At 38.7% G+C, this 21714-nt stretch overlaps 1 protein-coding gene across 15 annotated transcripts in view; it reads right to left on the bottom strand.

The window, feature by feature from the left end:
- TBC1D5 (TBC1 domain family member 5) overlaps window positions 1-21714 on the bottom strand; it is a 503676-nt gene that overhangs the window by 132079 nt on the left and 349883 nt on the right. For all 15 annotated transcript variants that reach the window (XM_045005374.1, XM_045005379.1, XM_045005375.1 and 12 more), the window contains one exon: window positions 5101-5243. In XM_045005374.1, coding sequence (XP_044861309.1) covers window positions 5101-5243 — 143 coding nt within the window. The remainder of the gene's footprint in view (window positions 1-5100; window positions 5244-21714) is intronic.

Here is a 21714-nt window from a genome sequence, read left to right as displayed (position 1 = left end):
TGGGTAAAAATCAAGCTAGAGTTTGATCCCCAGATGAGTGCAAATAGAAGTTAAAAGAACTGTAAAATTTTGATTACACGTGTTTTTTTTTGTTTTGCTTTTTAAAGAGGGGGCTGTAACTCATGAACCATTGGATTAAACAATCTCAAATTTGGACAACTATCCTGGATTCCCATGAGGCACAGCAAATTTCAAGAGAATCCAAGTAAATATGTGGATTTTAGAGCACTTAGACAAATGGGCTGCTAAATAGTAAACTAGTCTCCATCTTAACTATGGTTGAGTTATAGAATTAGGGGCAGTTCACATCTTTCAGTACTATTGTTCCAGTCTGTAGCCCATCTCAGGCAATTTATACTCAGCTAACATTCTGAAGGTTTTCTTAGCAACCAGAAGGACTAGATCTTAACATACTGGAGAACAAAATGGCAGTCTCAGAAAAACCACCTGTTTGATAAACTTAATGAACCAGCTCAATCCAACTGATTATATCAAGAAGTCAGTTAAAGGGTCTCCCTTTGTATCTAGGTATTTTAAATAGTATGGAATGTTCAACTCATATGAGTCTGTAACATGATTGCATACTAAAGATCTTTATAAATGCTGTGCGGAAAAACTGATGTGGGTGCACACAAAAGGTCTAATTTTCCTACAGTTCAGTGTTTGTAACATCTCAAAGATCAGGTTCTGAATAGCTGGAAATAAATAAGCATTTGACAGAAGAGTGACTCTTCTCTATTAGGGATTGATGAACCACAGAACTTGTAAAAATATGATATGTGGGGAATAAGACACTCCAAAATAAGAACAAAATGTAACAAAATTTGAAGATAAATAAAATAATATAAAGAGAAGGAAGTATAGTTGGGTACATTCTGGCTGTTAACAATATGCAAGATTAGTGAATCCTTGGGGACTAGGCAAATGTCGGGATAAAGAAAGTCTGGGTTCAGAATCATCTGATGTTATAAGGTTTTCATGATGATCACCGCCAACCGTAAATGGAATGGACACCATATTTGCCTAGGACAACAGATGACTAATTAAGAAAATGAAACCTTTGTTTTTCCAAAACTTGGTCAGGATCTTTCCTATTGCTGGTGATGGGGCATCTATTGCAGTCTTGATGAACACTGGTCATTCAGTGCTCTCAGAAATATGAAATAGATTTTTCCCTGGTGCTCCTCCATTAAAGAAAGATCCAGTTTACCCCAACCCAGTAACCACTCATGGGCAGAGGCAGGGGTCTGTAGATTAACTGTGTCTGTCTGTGATCAAGTTTTAATTTCTTGCCAGCCAAGTGATGCCTAGGAGTGTATTGTTTGACATTGCCTAGTCCTCATAGACTTTTAGGCCAGAAGGGACCATCATGATCATCTAGTCTGACCTCCTGCATCCACATGGAGTCCCAACACAGGAATGGTGATACTGATTTTCCCTTCTATTTTACATAATAATTTTTCTTATAGAGTAGCCATTTAGTTGAAGTAAATATAACTTCCCGAACATCTTGTTGTATAACAGACATCACAAAAATACTAAGTAAACTTTTCAGAGCCGGGACTGTGGCTCGTTTACTTCTGCAAAGTATCCAGCACACTTTTGGGCATGCAATAATAATAATGATAATGGACATATCTGGTTTTAAAGCAGAAACAAATCGTACAAGTGGAAAAGCAGTCATTTTGCCAATTCAGCTACTGTCAAATGCTGATGTACTGACAATGGCCTCACATCAGACAAATATGCAAAACATTAGCAGCCTATTTGTTTTTTTTCCTTGAAAGAAAAGACATTTCACTGCTGTATTTTCTGATTTATTTTTTTCTGAAATACAAAAATATGCAGTGGTACTACTGTTGCACATTTATGCAGTGAAACAAAACCCATGAAATAAATGTCCTCAAACCTCCTTTCTGAACTCATCAGCTATTGCTCATAGAGACGATATATTTCCATGCTCTAACACAGGGGTCATCAACTTTCAGAAATGGTGTGCCAACGTTTTTAGAAGGTCTCTCTAAGTCTATAATATATAACTCAACTATTGTTGTATGTAAAGTAAATAAGGTTTTTAAAATGTTTAAGCAGCTTCATTTAAAATTAAATTAAAATGCAGAGCCCCCCGGACCAGTGGCCAGGACCCAGGCACAGTGTGAGTGCCACTGAAAATCAGCTCACGTGCATTAGGTTGCCTCCCCTGTCCTGACATAAGAAAAGGGTATGTGCATACTTCAGATCCAAGATTTAACAGATAGGAAAATACTTTTGATGTTGTGCATGAATCTTTCCACAAAACGGCAGATAATTTTTATGACCACAAAAATGCATTAGGCCTTGATCCTGAAATTGGACATTAACTGTGGGCTCTGTCAGCCTGTGCAGACTCTCATGGACTGATGGGGCTTTGCATGTGTACAGAGGTGCATCTGTGCAGAGCAGGTTTTAGAATCGGAACTTCATGAACATGCTTAAATATCCGTAATCTTCTGAATGATCATGTCATTACAACCACATTTTTCATAGGTACTATATGTAACAATCTAAATTTTTTGCTTCATATCTAGTCTATTTTTAAAATAAAGGATAAAATTATAGCAGAAATAGAGTTTCTTGAAGCCATGCTCTTGAGAGCAAGAAAACAGAATACTGTATGTATGGCAGCAAGAACAAAAAACAAACAAGGAATATTTTAAAAAAATCTAACATGCACAGTATTTAAGAGCTACTTTATACATGAAAATCTTGTCATTATTACAGCTTTATCATAGGTTGTGGTTGGCTTTGCAATCATTCAGTTTGTTTTAGAACTTTTAATATTGTTAGAAGAACAACTCTCATTGTTTAAAATGTATAGAGTTTAAAATTTCAAACTTTCCAGTCCATTCATTTAAAGGATGAGTAATTACTATTGGGTATTTTTAATTAAAGCAAAACAAAACCCTAACAAATTAATACTACAAATGGAAGTTTTTCCACAATATTTGCTTTAAACATTTCAGAACAGAACTTAGTATCACAAGACTCCTAAAATGTTTTGTTTTCTCCTCAAAGCTCAGTTACTAGCAATGATAAAAAAAAATTGCTGAAAACTGTAAAAGCATACTGAGTATTGATCCACAGACACTCTTTCTCTCTAAAGCCAAGAAATGTGAAAAGCCTCCATACCTATTTTTAGTCTGGGTTTGACAGTATATTCTGTACTTATGTCTGGCTACATTGCTGTACCACCCTCATAAGCTTAAAAATGTCTACACAAGTTTAAGTTATTTATTTTTATATTTATGTTTCCTTAAACAGCGAAGGTGCTCTGCCATCAATTGCAAATACAGTATATCTGGCTTTGGCAAACTAGCTCCCATTTGTAAAAGCTACTTATAATGGCTGTACTAGTCATGGGAACTGAAAAGTAAAAGAGGAGCTTGATATGCTGATTCCATACTGATTCTCAGAACACTATTTCAGTTCATAGCTACTTCATACCAGTGCTTGTGTCTAAGTTTGCAAGAAATCAAAAGTTTAGGGAATGCTCATGTGTGCACTTTCCCACACCATCCTTTTTTATATAAATAAAATATTGATTTTTTAAAAAATCTGTTACTATATGTTTTTTAAAAAATCTGTTACTACTACATTTTTCCAACAAAATTTTCAAGACTACTTCCGCTTAATGCATCTGAACAACAGTCAGATTTACTTTTATAGACCATCATGGCTTTGAATCAGGTCATTCTCAAACAGAAACAGGCATTTTAAAACCGCTACAATGAGTTCAGTGGCAGGATCATCATGAGGAATCTAAGCTCCCTATTCTGCTAGTGCTTATACACGATTAACTTTATGTACACAAGTAGTCCCACAACAGTCAGTGGAACTAGGGCATGTATAAAGCACATGCATAAGAATCTGCAGGATTGGACCCTAAAATAGCAGGCACAGATGTGTTTGGAACTGTGTCCCCTAGATCTTGTTGGACCTAAAGTATTGTTATAAACTAATGGTAATGGGCATGTGTAAAATTTTCACAAGTGCGCTATAAAATTTGTATAGTGTTATTGTAGCTGTGTCCATCCCTAAATCTGAGAGAGACAAGATGAGTGAGGTAATATCTTTTACTGAACCAACTTCTGTTGGTAAGAGAGACACGCTGTTGATCAACACAGAGCTTGAAAGTATCTTTCTCTCTCACCAGAAGAAGTAAGTTGGTCCAATAGAAGATATTACCTCACCCACTTTGTCTCTATAATAAAAAGTGATACATATTTTACGACATAAATACATCTCATTATGGAAAGTGTGATTTGTGTTGTCCTTTTTAAAAAAAACAGTATCTTACATTTGTAATGACTAGAAATATGTTCTGGTTTATAAATAAGAGCTCCTTAATTAATCATTTAGTGTCTTTTCCCCCCATTCACAAAGATAGAAGTTAAGGCTAGAGTGTTAACTTTAACTTTTGATGTTCTTACTTGTCCCAGCCTAACATTCAGATGTATCTACTGCACATCATTAGCACAACAAAGATTTCACCATTTGGCAAATCTCAGAAGTGCATGTTAAAATAATTTTAAGTCATTTGTTATTTAATATACCCCCATAGAATAAACATAACATATATGTGATTTTTATCTCCATATGTAAATTTCCTTAAATATATATGTTAGAAAATTATGATTAGTTGTCTTAAATGATCATTGCCTTTAACATTCTCTATTCCTTGTACGAATGAGAACAGCATAAAGATATTTCCACAAAGGGAGACTTTTTCTGTATGTCAGCTTTGTCAGAAGGTGGAGCTCTGCACATATCTGTATAACTCTGCTTTATATATGCAATTCACAACCCTGTACAAAAAATATAACAATATTCGGAAAACAAACCTCGGTTTTAACGCCAACATTCGATGTCTTTCATGAATATATCAGACCACATTTGGTAACAAGGGGCTCCTACTGTGGTTAGCATTTTAAGTAATTTTCAATTACACAAAACACTTTCAAAATGAAATTCAGAAATTTCTGATGCTCTCTACCCTTTTTCTTTTAAAAAACTTGGATTGCACTTTAAAAAAAAAAAGATCATAAGATAATTGATACTTACAGGCATCTCTAATATACAACAACATGGCTACAAAAATGTAGTCAACTAAATCCAGGGTGATGCTGTCAGCAAATAAAGCATCCCAGACAACAAGAAGGTCCTGGAGTGGGAATTCTCGTCCAAATAGGAGCCTTACCCATCGCCTAGAAAAAAATATATTGATATATATTCAGTAGAAAAATTACAAATATTACTAAGTCAACATATTTATCATAAAATCAGACATGATCTAAAACAATGTATGGAATCTTAAAAAGCATTAAGTTATTTGACAATCTTTTTATTAAGAATTTTATTTTGGGAAGTGCTGTTCTATATCCTAACACAGTTATAGGAGGAAATACATTAAGGACTTCAAAAGTTTCAATTGACTAAAATGTTATTGTGCATGTGGGACACAGTGGAGAAATTGTATACCAGTCCGCATATCATCATCTAGTACATTTAAATTAATATTGATTTAAAAAGAGGGTGAGAAAATATCATTAAAGTAAGTCTGGAAGAGCTAAGCAGAAGGATGAAGCCAGTGGTTCATTTAAACCTCCAAAAAGTCCAGATATATGAAGCAGGAATCATTATGGATTGGATTGGAGTTACCAGAAAGGGACCTCTTCCCTTTATGTAACTACACTGTTTGCAGGTATGTAAAAAATACGTTATATACACCATTTTGATTATGTATGTATACTTCAATTTTAATAAAATTTAGAGACAATTCTACAAGTAGAATCACGTTCCATGCTGTATATACATGCGTTTTCATATTTACCAAAATGTGGAGATCTATCTAGATTACATGTAGTATTTGGTCAACACTGACAGTGCAGAGTGAGCATCGCAGTGTTAACTAAGAACTCATCACTCTGTGGTTTCAGGCAAGTCAGCCTCTGTATATCTTAGTTTTCACATCATAAAATAGGAATAATAATACTAGCGACCTATCTCACAGGCCTGTAGCAAGGATTAACATTTTACAGCTGTTTGAAAAATATAAAATGTTATACAAATGGTACGTAATAGTAGTATTACATTTAAAGTGGTTTCATACTGGGCTTATAAGGAAATAATTATATTCTTAACTGATATATACACTTTATTTACCATAAAATATTTTAGTCGATGGGAAGTGAAAAGGGAGATTTATTATAATTTTCCTCTAAGCAAATTAAGCCACTTTTTAAAGCTGGCAGCTTATGTAACAAAAATAGAACTAAAAGGCAGCTAGAATTCACAACTAGACTAAACTTACTTCCAAGAGTTGCCATTTGACAACCTTTGTACCTTATCTCACTGGAGTTGTAAAGTAACAAATTTTGGGGGGGCCCTTGTACCAGCAGTTCATTTCTGCACAAATGTGAGCCAACGATCAAACAATTACAAATGTAGGAAAACTTAATTGTTGCATGAATCTGTGCCCAGTAAAAGAAGCTCATGTTATGAATCAGATTTCATTCACTTCTCAAAACTTTCATTCCATTTTTTTTTCCTTTAGTGGAACTGTATATGTATGAGTGCTAACCCACTGTACAGTAATAAACCTTTGTTGAAGACAGAATTTGCAGAACTCTAAGCAGATTTTTTTCCCCATAAGGAACATTACAGTTTTAAAACAAAAATATTTAAACTTTGCATATAAAATTATCTTACATCTGTGCTCTTCTGTCAATCTGTTATTTGTTAATATAAAAATTAATATAACTGTTTACTTTATAATGTTCAATGTTCTTCTCTCCACTAAAATCAAATGTGCGCTGCCTCCCCTATTTCTACCAGTTTCTGTAAATCCTATCTTTAGGGCTGGGCGTTGCAACAAAACAGAGCCACTGTTTCAACTCAAAGCAAGGCTAATCTAGCACATTTAATGTTCTGTATAAGGAGTTTTACCATATAGTGGCACATTACCCTACAGTGCCTAGTCTACAGGAAACTATTATCCTATGGTGACACAAACATTACCCAAACTCTGCATGAAGCCTATTACTTGCAGTAACAAACCCTCCCACCCTTAAACCCACAACTTTCATGTTGCACAAGCTGTTAGGAGCGAAAGCTCAGCTACGCTTGAAGCATTTGAGCTGACTTTGCTCACAACCTACTGAAATCTAATTCGGGAGGTTTGATAAAACTCTAATACACTTCAAGGGAAAATATACACCATGGTGTAATGGGATTTGTTATTAGGCTTTTATTAGAAATCTCTTTTGCTTCTTTACTACTTCATTATGCAGTGTTAATCGTTTGTGGATGCAGGTTTATTCTGCTCAAGCAGAAATCATTCCTTTTATTCTGTTTTTATATTTTCTCCTGGGAAAGTTAAATCTCAGTCTCCAGAGATATCATGTTTCAGAGTTATAGAGTGCAGAAGAACAACTGGACTTCTTTAGCAACCATGATACTACCATTATTAGAACCCCTTTGTCCTAATGGGAGCAAACAATTCACACCACTGTAAATGCATGCATAGTGACTGTCTCTTCTTCTGTAACATTTAGCTCATAGCATCCATAACCCAAGGATCCTATCACCTATGAACCATGTTGCCATATGGCATGATTTCCATGAGCCTTTACATTTATAAAAAGGGACACTTAGTTTAACGAATCAAGTTTTACATTGGAGCGTTTTCTTCAAAATGTACATGCTTCTATGGATCTTACAAATATTTACAGAGAATTTAAGTTGCACTTAATGATAGCATTGGACAAGATAACCGCTTTTCCCCTTTGCTGGTTGGCTGTGGTTTAATTATTAGTCTGTCTTGTTAATCTTGCTTTATATCTGTTACATTGTCACAACGGTGTACCTTTTATCCCCTGCAATAATACAGTAATTCATATTTTACCAGACATACTTAACAATTAAGTTCTACAAAAACAAAAAGTCCAGAATTTTTAAAGCACCAATAAACCATCCAAGAGTACTACTATTTACCTCTGGAATACCTAACCCTAACTTCTACTTATGATTCCCATATAATTAAACCACAACTCTCAAGAGATCAGTAATTACTTGCAAGAGATAATGATTCATTAATGGCCATACAGAATAGAAGAAACCAAAGGACATCAATCCTCTGGTATATCTATTAATTATGGGAATGACCCAGTCTTTACCAGGTTTAAATAAAGATCGCCACCATTTTGATTAAGATTAACTGGACAATTCTGTAAGCAGTATCATTTAGAAGCCATATACTTTATTTTAGCTATTGATTTGGCATTTAGGTTTTATCTGTATATGTGTCTTCCTTCTTCATTAAGAGCAATGAAATCTTTAAAAATTACTGACCTGAACTACATAAGCCTTAGGACTTGGGATAGGAAAGTAGAAGTAACGGTGACAGAATGGGAGTAGTTGTGATGGAAAGCTAGTGCAGCACAAAGGAAGACACTGGAGCAAGACAGATGAACACACATAGATGGGAAGCCATGTTTGTAGGAAGGGTGTAGCCTAACTTCAAACATGGACCACAAACACAGAGACTACTCTTCAGGCATCTTGAAATTAGTTGGATGGAGCTAAATCACGAATCCAGAAATAGTCACTGAAAGTTCTAAGAACAATGAATCCCCAAACTAAGAGCTAAAGGTGATTTTCTTAAACCAAGACTCTAACTTTTGAGTGAAATGTAGGCCCCATCTCAACAGGCTATGTACAAGCTGACTGACTCCTCCTCAATAAGACAGAAATATAAAAGAGATCCCTTACATTAGCCTGCACTAGTAAGACCGGATGTATTTCAGACAATTATGAATTCTTTGGAAGGGAGGTTTGAAGCAGTGATCATGCTGCTAAATAATCTCAGAAGGAATTGACAAGACTTAATATTGCTTTACACATGCAACAGAGCTAGTAAAGGTTTGCGTTTATAATAAAGATTAATGCCAATCTTTCAATACATTACATGCTGTGCACAGAGAAACACCTATGGTTAACATTACCCAATACTTTTCAGTATAATATCCTGTTTTCCAGTTATAACTTTTCCAAATTTATTCTCAGACTGCAATTTTCCATACTGGGTGTCTGCCTCAGGCTGATTTTTCTTCTTTTCTAAGTTTTTGATAAAGTGGTTTATCTGTTTGCAAGAACAAACGTAGGAAAAATGTTTTGCCCGTGTTAACATTTTTTTGTTTGTTTTACAAGCTGTAGTGCCTCCAGATGTCAGAGAAGAGACATGAAATTTGGCAATGGGTCACACTGATGTCAGGGATTTGCTGTTCACCATCTCCATGAATATGTGCTCAAACCTGGCAATTTATAATGCTCTGAAAAAAATCTTAGTTTACACATGCTCAGTAGAGACATATTAATTTGACAGCTAAATTTCTCTGAAGATTCCATCGGGAATGAACATGGTCCATCCCCTCATAATTCCTACATGCCTGCTGGACTGCACAAGCACCATCCCCACATAGCAACTGCCCCTCACAATTGTCCAGGGCTGTTATGGTGTCAGGCATAGGAACTAAGACACCTGTGCTCTCAATGCTCCCCTTGCTGGTGTCCAGACAGTAATCAGGAGGAGGAAGTTGCCTGACTCAAATGCAGAGAGGGAGAGGAACAGGTATGGGGCGTCTGGGGAAGGAGGAGTAATGAGCCGGAACCAGTAAGGAAGGGGAGACAAAAGCAATAGATGAGCCATAGATGGGGGAGATTAAAAGGTAATAAAAGGTAATAGGTAAATAATTGGAGATATACCAATCTCCTAGAACTGGAAGGGACCTTGAAAAGTCATCGAGTCCAGCCCCCTGCCTTCACTAGCAGGACCAATTTTTGCCCCAGATTCCTAAGTGGCCTCCTCAAGGATTGAACTCACAACCCTGGGTTTAGCAGGCCAATGCTCAAACAACTGAGCTATCCCTCCCCCCCTGGTGAGCACTGGTGAGGTGGAGAAAAGGGCAGGAGCCAAGGAGAAGGATGGGTGGGAGGACAGCAACAGAAGGGTCTGTAATTCCCCTACAGAATTTGCAATAGAACTCAGGATTTCCTGAGTCGGTACATACTGTTGCTGACTAACAAACAGCAGTAAAACGCACTGGCAAAGTGTGTATGTCATTCCTCTGTAGTGGTAGGTCCACATAGAAGATAAGAGCCTGCTGTTGCTATCAATCACTCTGTTAGCTCAAGGGGTAGAGAACTGTGCTGTGGAGCTGAAGATCCCAAATCCACTGAGACTGATTGGGGGTGGGGGGTGTCCGCATGGTTTCACATGATGTAATTTGGATTTTCAATTTAACTTTTTAAAAAAACTTAGGAAATTACACTCCAAAACCCTACCTTAAAAGAATGTTAAGATTGCAAAATCAAACACTCAAAAATCAGGAAACACCAGAATTAATGTTGCAGGTGAATTGATACTGAGAAAATTATACACAAGTGGAAAGCCCTCTCTTTGAACTCAGATCTAGTACAAACAGTGAATTACATTCAGGTGTACGCCTCCAGCTAGAACAATTGAACGTGTAAAAGCATGATCAAATAGGCTAGAATGAACAGCAGACAGCCTTACAGGTATGGTATCGTATGGAAATAAGTTGTGAAACAAGAGAGAGTAATAACTATTGTGCATATACAACTTCAAAAGAACTTTACGCTGTAAAGGAAAATCAAAACTGAAACAGTTTCTCCCAAGTAGTGAGCACAATTTTGGATGGATTTGCGATGCACGAGAGATATTCCATATGCAGTTCATTTAATCACTAGCTACATGTATATAAATAGCTTTCTGAATGAGAATGCAGGCGGAAGGGCAAAGTAACCTGAAAAGTTTAATTGAAGCATCCCAGAAAATACAGACCAGGGAATATGTCAAGACATTTAATACCAGAAGCTGTCTCTGGCATGGTCTACACTACGCGTTTAAACCGAATTTAGCAGCGTTAAACTGATTTAACCCTGCACCCATCCACACAACGAAGCCCTTTATATCAATATAAAGGGCTCTTTAAACCGATTTCTGTACTCCTCCCCAATGAGGGGAGTAGCGCTGAAATCGGTATTGCCATGTCGGATTAGGGTTAGTGTGGCCGCAAATCGACGGTATTGGCCTCCGGGCGGTATCCCACAGTGCACCATTGTGACCACTCTGGAAAGCAGTCTGAACTCGGATGCACTGGCAGGTAGACAGGAAAAGCCCCGCGAACTTTAGAATTTCATTTCCTGTTTGCCCAGCGTGGAGCTCTGATCAGCACGGGTGGCGATGCAGTCCCAAATCCAAAAAGAGCTCCAGCATGGACCGTACGGGAGATACTGGATCTGATCGCTGTATGGGGAGACAAATCTGTTCTATCAGAGCTCCGTTCCAGAAGACGAAATGCCAAAGCATTTGAAAAAATCTCCAGGCTATGATACAGAGTCCACAGCACAGTGCTGTGTGAGAAGCGTAACGGAAAGCCAAAGAATCAAATGGATGCTCGTGGAGGGAGGGAGAGGGTACTGAGGACTCCAGCTATCCCACAGTCCCCGCAGTCTCTGAAAAGCATTTGCATTCTTGGCTGAGCTCCCAATGCCTGAAGGGTCAAAAACATTTTCCCGGGTGTTTCAGGGTATATGTTGTCAATTTACACCCTTCCCCCGCCCCGAAAGAAAAGGGAAAAAAACATTTCTCGCCTTTTTTCAATGTCACCCTATGTCTACTGCATGCTGCTGGTAGACGGAGTGCTGCAGCGCTGAACACCAGCATCCCCTTCCCTGTGGCAGATGGTACAATATGACTGATATCCGTCTTCATCATCAGCCCATGAGTGCTCCTGACTGGCCTCAGTGAGGTCGGCTGGGGGCGCCTGCGTAAAAATGGGAATGACTCCCGGTCATTCCCGGCAGATGGTACAAAACGGCTGGTAACCGTCCTCATCATAGAAACTGGAGGCTGAGCTCCATCAGCCCCCCCCCTTTCATGTCTAAAGAAAAGATTCTGTACTGCCTGGACTATCATAGCAGCGGGAGGCTGCGCTCCTCTCCCCCACCCCCCTTTAATGTCCTGCCTGGACTATCATAGCAGCTGGAGGCTTCCTCCTCCTCATTTTATCTCACTAAAAAGTCTCTGTTTCTTATTCCTGCATTCTTTATTACTTCATCACACAAATGGGGGGACACTGCCATGATAGCCCAGGAGCATTGGGGGAGGAGGGACGCAACGGGTGGGGTTGTTGCAGGGGCACCCCCTAGAATGGTATGCAGCTCATCATTTCTGCGGGATCTCTGGGGCTCTGACATGGAGCGGCTGTGCTCTCTGGTTCTCTAGTAGACTTGCCCCATATTCTAGGCAGGACTGACTCTATTTTTAGACAAAACATAAAGAAGGGAATGACCCGGGGAGTCATTCCCATTTTTGTCCATGCGCCCCCGGCCGACCTCAACGAGGCCAGCCAGGAGCACCCATGACAGCAGCAGACGGTACAAAACGACTGATAACCGTCATCTCATCGCCAATTTACAATGGCAGACGGTGCAATAGGGATGGTAACCGTCTCTGCTACCTTGCAAAGGCAAATGAATGCTGCTGTGTAGCACTGCAGTACCGCGTCTGTCAGCAGCATCCAGTACACATACGGTGACAGTGACAAGGCAAAACGGTCTCCATGGTTGCCATGCTATGGCGTCTGCCAGGGCAATCCAGGGAAAAAGGGTGCGAAATGATTGTCTGCCGTTGCTTTCACGGAGGAAGGATTGAGTGACGACATTTACCCAGTATCACCCGCGACACTGTTTTTGCATTGGGATCTCAACCCAGAATTCCAATGGGTGGGGGAGACTGCGGGAACTATGGGATAGCTACAGGATAGCTACCCACAGTGCAACGCTCCGGAAATCGATGCTAGCCTTGGTACATGGACGCACACCGCCGAATTAATGTGCTTAGTGTGGCCGCGTGCACTCGACTTTATACAATCTGTTTTACAAAACCGGTTTATGTAAAATCGGAATAATCCCATAGTGTAGACATACCCTCTGACTTGCTGGTTGTCAAAAACGGTCAGAGGAGAGAAAGAGAGAAGCTCATTCAGAATGGATGACATTTTTAGAAATGCAAGACATTGTTTACTTTCTTGTAACATCACTAAGGGCACCCATCTAGATCTTCTGCAGCATTTCAGATTATGTATGTTACACAGACTGTTTTTCTAGTTTTCTGTCTCTTAATAAATCTTGTGTTTATTACGGCCCCCTGCAGTTGCACACAATTTGGGGATTTCACATAGACTGTCCCAAAGAGATGGAACAATCTCCAACCAACACAAAGAAAGAGGAAAGGAAGGATGTCTGGAGCAAAATCCCATTCAATCTTTTTTGACCAGGAATCTTAATGGGTCCTTTCACACAAGAGGTGTTACTGAAATGAATCATAACACTGCATGAAACACTCCTCATAACCATAGATAAGAGAATTGAGGGGGCTGCATGCAACAGTTAATAAAAAAAGAGAACATTTCAAAAATAAGGCCTTATTATATACCAATATTTCTCTAAGATGGAGAGAGGAAGAAAAAGAAATTCATAACAGGCCACAGAATTTGCTGTAAGTAGCATGTCAGGAAACTCTCTGCTTGTTAAATTGCTAGTTCTTAATGTTGAGAACAGTACATAGACCAACTTTCATAGCAAGCATCCTTACATAAATGGCACATCAGGAGATAGTCACAATCAAAAAATCCATCCGATACTCTAAGTTGTTGTGATTGAAGGAATGGAAATGTCTGTCTCTCTAAAGATACCTCAGTAATAAATTATGGGCTTACTGGCTCACCCAGAATTATTGGGTGAAATTCTATGGTCTATGCTGTGCATGAGGACAGACAAGATGACTGTAATGGTTCCATCTGTCCTTAAAAATCTATGAATCTTAGATATTTCTATAGCACTCATCGCTATAGCAAATCCTGTTTCCCACAAACGTGAAAAAAATAAGATGCACCTTTTCTGGAATCTGAAGAATTATTCAGCTTCTCCTAAAAATCAGAGATAAGAATACAATGCAAAGCTCATGGGGGTGAGGGGTTTCCTTCTCTTAAATCTCCCACTTATTTGTTTTCATACTTAAAAAAACTAAATAAAATACCATCCTTTTAATTGTTCTGTTGGACAGTGCAATGCGTGCTTTGGTGGAAGATCACTATCTAAATAAAACTGTATTGTTCTATGGATCTATGGCACACTGCTGACATTCCCATATGAATGTCTTATGTGTACAGCTAGCTGGACAGGTGGTGTGCTGCCTGGGCTTGTCTCTTTATACACAACTAGCATGCAGCTGCCTGAAACTCATGAACCACTTCCACTATTCAACTCCAGTGCTAGGTAGCTTCTATGATTTGTCTGGATTTTCTGGTTCCAATTATATTTCTTTTGGGGCCATGCTGACTTCTTGCTATAAGAACTCTTATCTAGATATATAAAGGCATGGTGTTCCTTAACTTCCATAGCAAGATTAAGTTATTTTCTTGTGCAGATGCTTAAATACTGTGCTAACTGCAACTGTATGCTGTGGGTCCTTGTCCAGTGTGGCTGGAAGAAAAGGGGTTTTTGCCCTTTGAGCCCCCCAACCCCGACCCCCAACTAATTTCAGAGATAGAGGAAGGGGGATGTTTACTTGTACAGAATGGGAAAGAGCACAAAACATTGAAGCTAGACAAATTGGGATTAGAAATAAAGTGTACAATTTGAATAATGAACGTAATTAACCATTGAAATAACTTACTTTGGGATGTCATGGATTCACCATCACTTGAAGTCTTTAAATCAAGAGTGGATGTTTTTCTGAAATATATGCTATGGTTCCAATAGAAGGTATGGGTCTGAGGCAGAAATCACTTGGTAAGATTCTACAGCCTGTGTTATGCAGGAAGTCAGACCAGAAGGTCCCTTCTTGCCTTAAAATCTATGAAGACCACTCTGATTTTGCAATAATTTCATTGGCCTTCTGTGATGTAAAACCCCAAAACATAACAGAAACAACATGCATGTTACTGCTGGACTAGCTTTTCTTTATCTAATGGATTGGCTTTCTTTAGATTTCTTTTCTCTGACTTATAGATCTTTGATTTTACTCTATTTCCACATCGTATTTCAAAGACGGATGACTACGGTTTTTTGTTGCTTTATTCTCTAGCTTTGGCACTCATTTTTCACATCAAGTAAAGAACATTTCATTTTGGGAAGACTTAACTCTAAAATTTTCCTTAGTAGTATTACAGATTCATAGATTTAAGGCCAGAAGGGACCATTATTATCTGACCTCAGGCAGTTTTAGTTTGCTGTGTTGGACCAAGATATCTGTAAGACCCCTCTCTCTCTCTCGTCCCCATGCCAATAATCTTCAGAGGCTACCATGTTTCTCAAAAATTATAAAATTGTCAGCCTGGAGGACAAAGCTCATGAAAGTATAAGACAATGCTTTCTCATCAGCTGGCTCAATACAATGGAATTCAGTTCTGGCAGGGGTGGGAGGGACCACAATCTCACCACTTTCAAAGAGAAGTCTAAAACTTACCTCTTCAACTTTCAATTCCCACGTTCACAACAAAAAACCAACAAAGAACATGAAGTTTAAAAGTGGGAGGGGCCACTGAAAAAATCTCCCAGCTGCCTTAGCAGGAAGAATGAGGAAGCTGTAGACTTATATGGACTTTTATATTATGATGGTAATAATTCTATTAAGTGGTCAGATTTGATGGGGATGAGTGTGGTTAAAAGTTTAGATAAATAGAGTAGAATAGTGCTAATTAAATTAGAGCACTTGATCACGGTCTGTGCAGAGAATGCTATTCACTAGGTTTTAACTGCTTTCTCACCTGCTAAGTAGCAAAAGATAAAAAATACTTTAACATTAATATTCCAAGTGAAAAATACTTTATAAAATGAGGAAATAAGTGTAACCCCTTTGGGGTTTAGAGAGCATGGTCCCTTTAAATCTTTTTCCCGGGGGGAGGGGGAGAGTAAGAAAAAAGGAGGGAAACTCCAGGGGGCGGGTCTGGAGCTCCAGGGAGGGAGAGGCAGCCGGCAGGCACTGGAGAAGGAAGCAGGGAGAACTTGCCTGACGCCTGAGCAGGACAGGCCCGATCGGGGACACCCCAGGACAGGAGCCAAGAGGAGCACTGTGCCGGGGGGAATCGCCCGAGAAGGACAGGCTGGAGCTGGACCCAGTATCACGGCTGCCCAGAGCTGCATGGGGCTGTGAGAACTGGGGCTTGTGACTCTGCATTGGGAACAAGGAGGTTGTAGCTAGTTAAGTGGGGAGGGGGTCGCTCTGTGGGGCTTTGCAGAGATCGGCAGAAGAGGGCACCAGAGGGGTTTGCTGGGGAGAGTTCACTGGCGCCAAAGACGACCAGGAGCACCCAAGACTCACCACAGGACTGGAACTTTGCTCAGGACTCCTGAACTGTGTGTGCAGACACATTGCTCGGTGTCTGCCCTTCCAGACTGTGCTACCACTGGGCCTGTGGGGCCTTGGCTTGAATGCCGCCCTGTTTTACAGCTCCCCCTATATTTTCCCTTGTTGTTTTTCTCCTCTCATCCCTCTGTAAATAAATACTTCCTTTTGTTATATCCATTGTACTTTTCCTGTGGGTGTCGGTGTTCACTCTGGGGGGGTTGGAACAGGTGCCCCTGGGGTGGAAGGGATTTTTCCTGCTGCATTCCTGTGTGTGCCTTCTCTTGGCCAGAGCTGCCTGCAGAGCAGACTCCATCTTGGCCACAAGGGCGCTAAAGTTACATAAGTAATAGATGTTATAAACGTGTTACAGACATGAGTTGTATTTGTTGGTTATGTGTAATTACTATGATTATAAGATCAGTAAGGTTTGAAAGCCATGCTGTTGGAATATAGCAATTCATTGACCATTTATTAAAACATGTATTATTAATTTATTACCACTTCATAGAGTATTATAAACAGAACCTCAAGATAAAATGTGAATAAAAATTAATTAGAATAATTGCTGTACTTAGCTAGTTATCTAGACCTAGAATGATAAAATCAGTTGATGACATTTCAATCCTTGCAGGCTTGTTAAGAATGGAAGTACTTGGAGGACCAGTCTAACTTGAGGCACCCATTTTTGTAAATTGCGGACCCAGTTCCAGACATGAGACAGAGGAACAAAAAATATGGAAAAGTGATCAAGTTTCTAGTTGTCTTGCTAGAAGTATGATTCATTGAGAAGTAGTCTGGCTTGTAATGTATTTTTTTTCCCCAAGGGTAGAGACTGAGAAAGGCTGCTATATTTCTGCAAAATAATTGAGATGGAGGAGCTTGGACAACAGCCAACTTTAAAAAGCAGGGACAACTGTGTCCATTTAATGATGCACAAAAGTAAACTGGGTAGCACAGAATGGCATGGGAAACAAAGTAGAAATGTACAAAGTTTTTTGGTGAAATCCTGCCCCCACCAGAGTGTCAAAACTCCCATTGAATTCAATGGGTTCTGGATTTCACCTCTTGTAGCTATAAAATAATATATTTCAATGACAAAAATCCATGTTCAGAAGAGAGAAAAATGCAAGAATGGCTATTGAATTTCAACTGTTCATTATTTACACTCATTCCAAAATTACAGTCTTAACTAGTGATGATACCTATACATTTGCTTTTTGAAAAATACTGTAAAGTAATGGGAACATTTTCTGTTTTAACAAAAATAATATGGCTGCATGATTTTAAATACTGTATGTAGCAATAAACCTACAGAAACAAAAAAGCCACTGCTAAATTAGCAATACTTCTAGCGTTATCAGCTATTAGCAATTATGAACTCTTTCCTCCCGCTTTTTATTCTCCAAAAATGAGAACACATTGATTAAAGTTTGCTTTGGCAGTTCCAGCCTACATAAATTTTAAAGTAGAAAACTATATTAGAAAACAATTATTTGTCAGTGTTTTATAAAGGCTATTTTAAAGGCATTAGACTATATTAGATAATGTCTTTACACCTAATGCTTTGGGGATATATACAGTAGGGTTCACTGATGCTGCATTCTTCTTTTGTACAATATATCTGTGAAGTAGGAATCCCTCTATAGTTTTAGCCACCCTAGGCATTAAATTCTGCTAGAGTTACTACATTTCCATGTAGAATAATCAAGGACAATGAAGACAGTCAGCCTTATCTGAAAGGTCATTTATTATCTTTTTATCATAAAAAGGATTAACGTAATTTTATTGACTTTTTTTAAATGTCCAAATATGTACTGAAATGTTTTATCAAGCTTTTACCATTCGTATTCCATGTAGAAGACTTCCCCATCATAAGCATTAAAGCAGCAGACTTTACTACTGGTGTAAATTTGTAATCCATCATTTTAAAACGCGTAATCCAGAACACCACTACCATTTTATTATTATACTGTCACATTACAGTGTACTACATAAACTTCTTCCATTACACTGAAGGAAGTTTTTCAGTAAAGAGCTCAAGTGACTGAGCTACTGAAGGCCAAAATAAGGTGTCCATAAAGCAATAGAATAGTTTCTGGAAAACTTGTCTTAATCTTAACACACTAGTGAGGCAGCAAGCTCAAATAGACAGAGTATAAGATTGGGTGTCAGGAGGTCTATGCTGGCTTCACCATGGAGCTCCTTTGCGACACAGGGTAAGCCAACGAACCTTTCTGGCCAAAGATTATCCATCTGCAAAAAATGTAGATGAAGACTTTGTAGAGAGCTTTGTAAAGCACTGAAATGAATGAAAATGCTATAAAACTGCAAAGTATTTGTATATATATATTTAAGATTAAACTGGGGCTCGTGAGAAATGGAGAGTTTGGCAAAAAGGCAACTAAGTTACCCAAACTCTTCCAACAAGACTTCATATCTGTCAACAAACCCTCAGGGAATAAACCATCCTCATATTTATGAATTTTCAAATATTTTATAGAACATTCAGTCTAAACAGATATTCTTGAAAAGAGGGCACTTTGTCAGTGAGGCTTATATAAAATATTCTGTATTTTACAAAAAAAATGTAAATATGCCCTTTATAAACAGGAGAATTGAGTTGGTCTAACAATGGTTTTCAATCTTTTTTCATTTGCGGTCCCCTAAGAATTTCAAATGGAGGTGTAGACCACTTTGGAAGTCTTAGATGTAGTCTGTGGATCCCTAGGGTCCACAGACCACAGGTTGAAAACAACTGGTCTAATAGCTATATAGCACCTTCACATCAGAAGGGCATCCACACATTAGGACTAGCAGACAATTTAGAATCCCTCATGGGTTAGATGCTTAATATTTCCTTTAAAATGGATTAGACTTAGTCCCAGAGGACTGAATAGGAACTGTCAAAATCTGATGACATTCTGCAGGACAATCGGACAATCATTTTATACAGCCAGTGTAAAATAAAGGTGCAATATATGAACAGAATAACTGAATTAGAGGAATCAACTGTGATCCAGGGAACCTGTGGTACTCACTGGCAGAAGGCACAGGGGGTGTATAGGGTTTTACAGGGATCATTGCAAAATGTACGTATGGATAATACTTAATGTATTCATACTAAAAATTATGCTTTTAAGATCTTGGAGTTCAGGCAGGTCACCAGGAGGTAACATACCTCAGAGGTGTTCCTTTCAGGCAGGAGGTAACTATCATCTATCTTCCTGTCTGGCCATTTGTGTATTGTATGCTTCACACTGTAAGCCTATTTGCATACTGAATCAGGTGCAAATTGAGAAACTGAAAAATTTATGAGAGGGGGAATCTACAGGATGAAAATATACAGCAGGGGATTGTTCTGTTTATGAGTAAAGACAAAGGATTGGTCTGGTATATCTTAGAGTGCAAAGAGACATGCTGAATCCCTCACCTAGGTGGCAAACTGACAGTGTGCATGACTCATGAACAAAGGCACATAGTCAGCCTGGCTATACAGTGCTACAAGATTTTTGGGTAAGCCATACTCTATTAGACATGAGAGTACCTTGTTAATTAATTTTAGGTTCTAGAATGTGTGTTACGATTTAATTTTGTAGGTAACCACTTGTTTCCCATATTTGCTACTACTTGACTCTCTATGTTTTGTTAAATAAACTTATTTGATTTCACTATAAACATATGTAGGTGCTGCAAGTTAAGCAGAGCGGTGATCTGAGGTGGAACCAGTAATCTGGGATGTACTGTTACTTTGGAAGCACCAGTTCAATGAATATTGTGAATATCCAGGAGACCAGCGGCTGGACACTCCATGAAGATGCTTGGAGGGCTGTAGTATGCCAATTGCTAACCTGATAGCAGGACCTGTGAGTCCTATAGTGGAGTGCTTGTAGTGTTGGGAAAGTGACCTATGGCAGGTGTGGTACAAGGCTTCTTCACGCTAAATGCAGGTGGTAGCGAGGTGCCTCAACCCCAGAGAAGCAAATTACTTCAAACACAAATAAAGTCCAGACATCATTTGAAACAATACACCCTAAAAATGTCATCATTCTGCCTTTACTTTTTACAGTTTATATAATGTATTCCTTTGCTATGTTATCAAGAATCAAGTTAATAGTGGAGACAATTTTAGATTTCTGGAAAAAAGAAATTCAACAGTTTTCCACCGTAAAATCAACTATGGCAGTATGGCCAGTGACACAAACCAACGGATTAACAAGAAAATGGTAAAACTGAACGCTTAGCTGCAGGAAAGTGGTGAGCATACATCTTTGATATATTTAATATACAAAGCCAAACCACTTACAATCAAAAAGCTTATATTTAGGTTTAAAGCACAGGGAATGCTGAAATTTGTGTGAGGCTTCCCGGCTGCAAAATAGAGTTAACCTATCAATACAAGTGTTCTGTTCCGGAACGCCGTTCGTAAGTCGGGGACGTATACCTGACAATCACGCAAAAAAACCCGCTTATAGAACTTTTTCTGTAAGTGCGGGTTTGCGTAACACGGGAAGCATCTGTAATACCTAGGGAGGAATCATGTCCAGAATACAAAAATATATTACTAGCACTATGAGAGGGATTCAGGCCTTGTTAACCCAATAGAAATCTATCTGTATGGATGACTACCCTTTCTAGAACCACAATTATTTTATTATTTGGACAGATAAAATCTGCTAATTGAATTTAAGGAGTTATGTACACAAAACTAACTTCAGGCATCGTTCTACCTCAGGGGTAGGCAACCTATGGCACGCATGCCAAAGGCGGCACGTGAGCTGATTTTCAGTGGCACTCACACTGCACAGGTCCTGGCCACCGGTCCAGGAGGCTCTGCATTTTAATTTAATTTTAGATGAAGCTTCTTAAACATTTTAAAAGCCTTATTTACTTTACATACAACAATAGTTTGGTTATATATTATAGACTTACAGAAAGAGACGTTCTAAAAACGTTAAAATGTATTACTGGCATGCGAAACCTTAAATCAGAGTGAATAAATGAAGATTCAGCACACCACTTCTGAAAGGTTTCCGAACCCTGTTCTACCTCATACTTGCCAGGGAGGTGGGGAAGAGAGAAAGAATTAAGGGGATGGTAAGAGGTTGAATCTGATGCAAGATCTTTGGAAAGAGATTAGTTTTATATTGTATTCACTGGCCCTTTTTCATCTACCCAGCAGCCAAGATTCCTAATTATTGTGAAGCACTTGGAGCACCCAACTCTGCACCCACTCAACTCAA

Source organism: Mauremys mutica, chromosome 2, assembly GCF_020497125.1.
Source record: "Mauremys mutica isolate MM-2020 ecotype Southern chromosome 2, ASM2049712v1, whole genome shotgun sequence".
NCBI lineage: Eukaryota > Metazoa > Chordata > Testudines > Geoemydidae > Mauremys > Mauremys mutica.
This window is presented reverse-complemented; position numbering and strand designations above follow the sequence as displayed.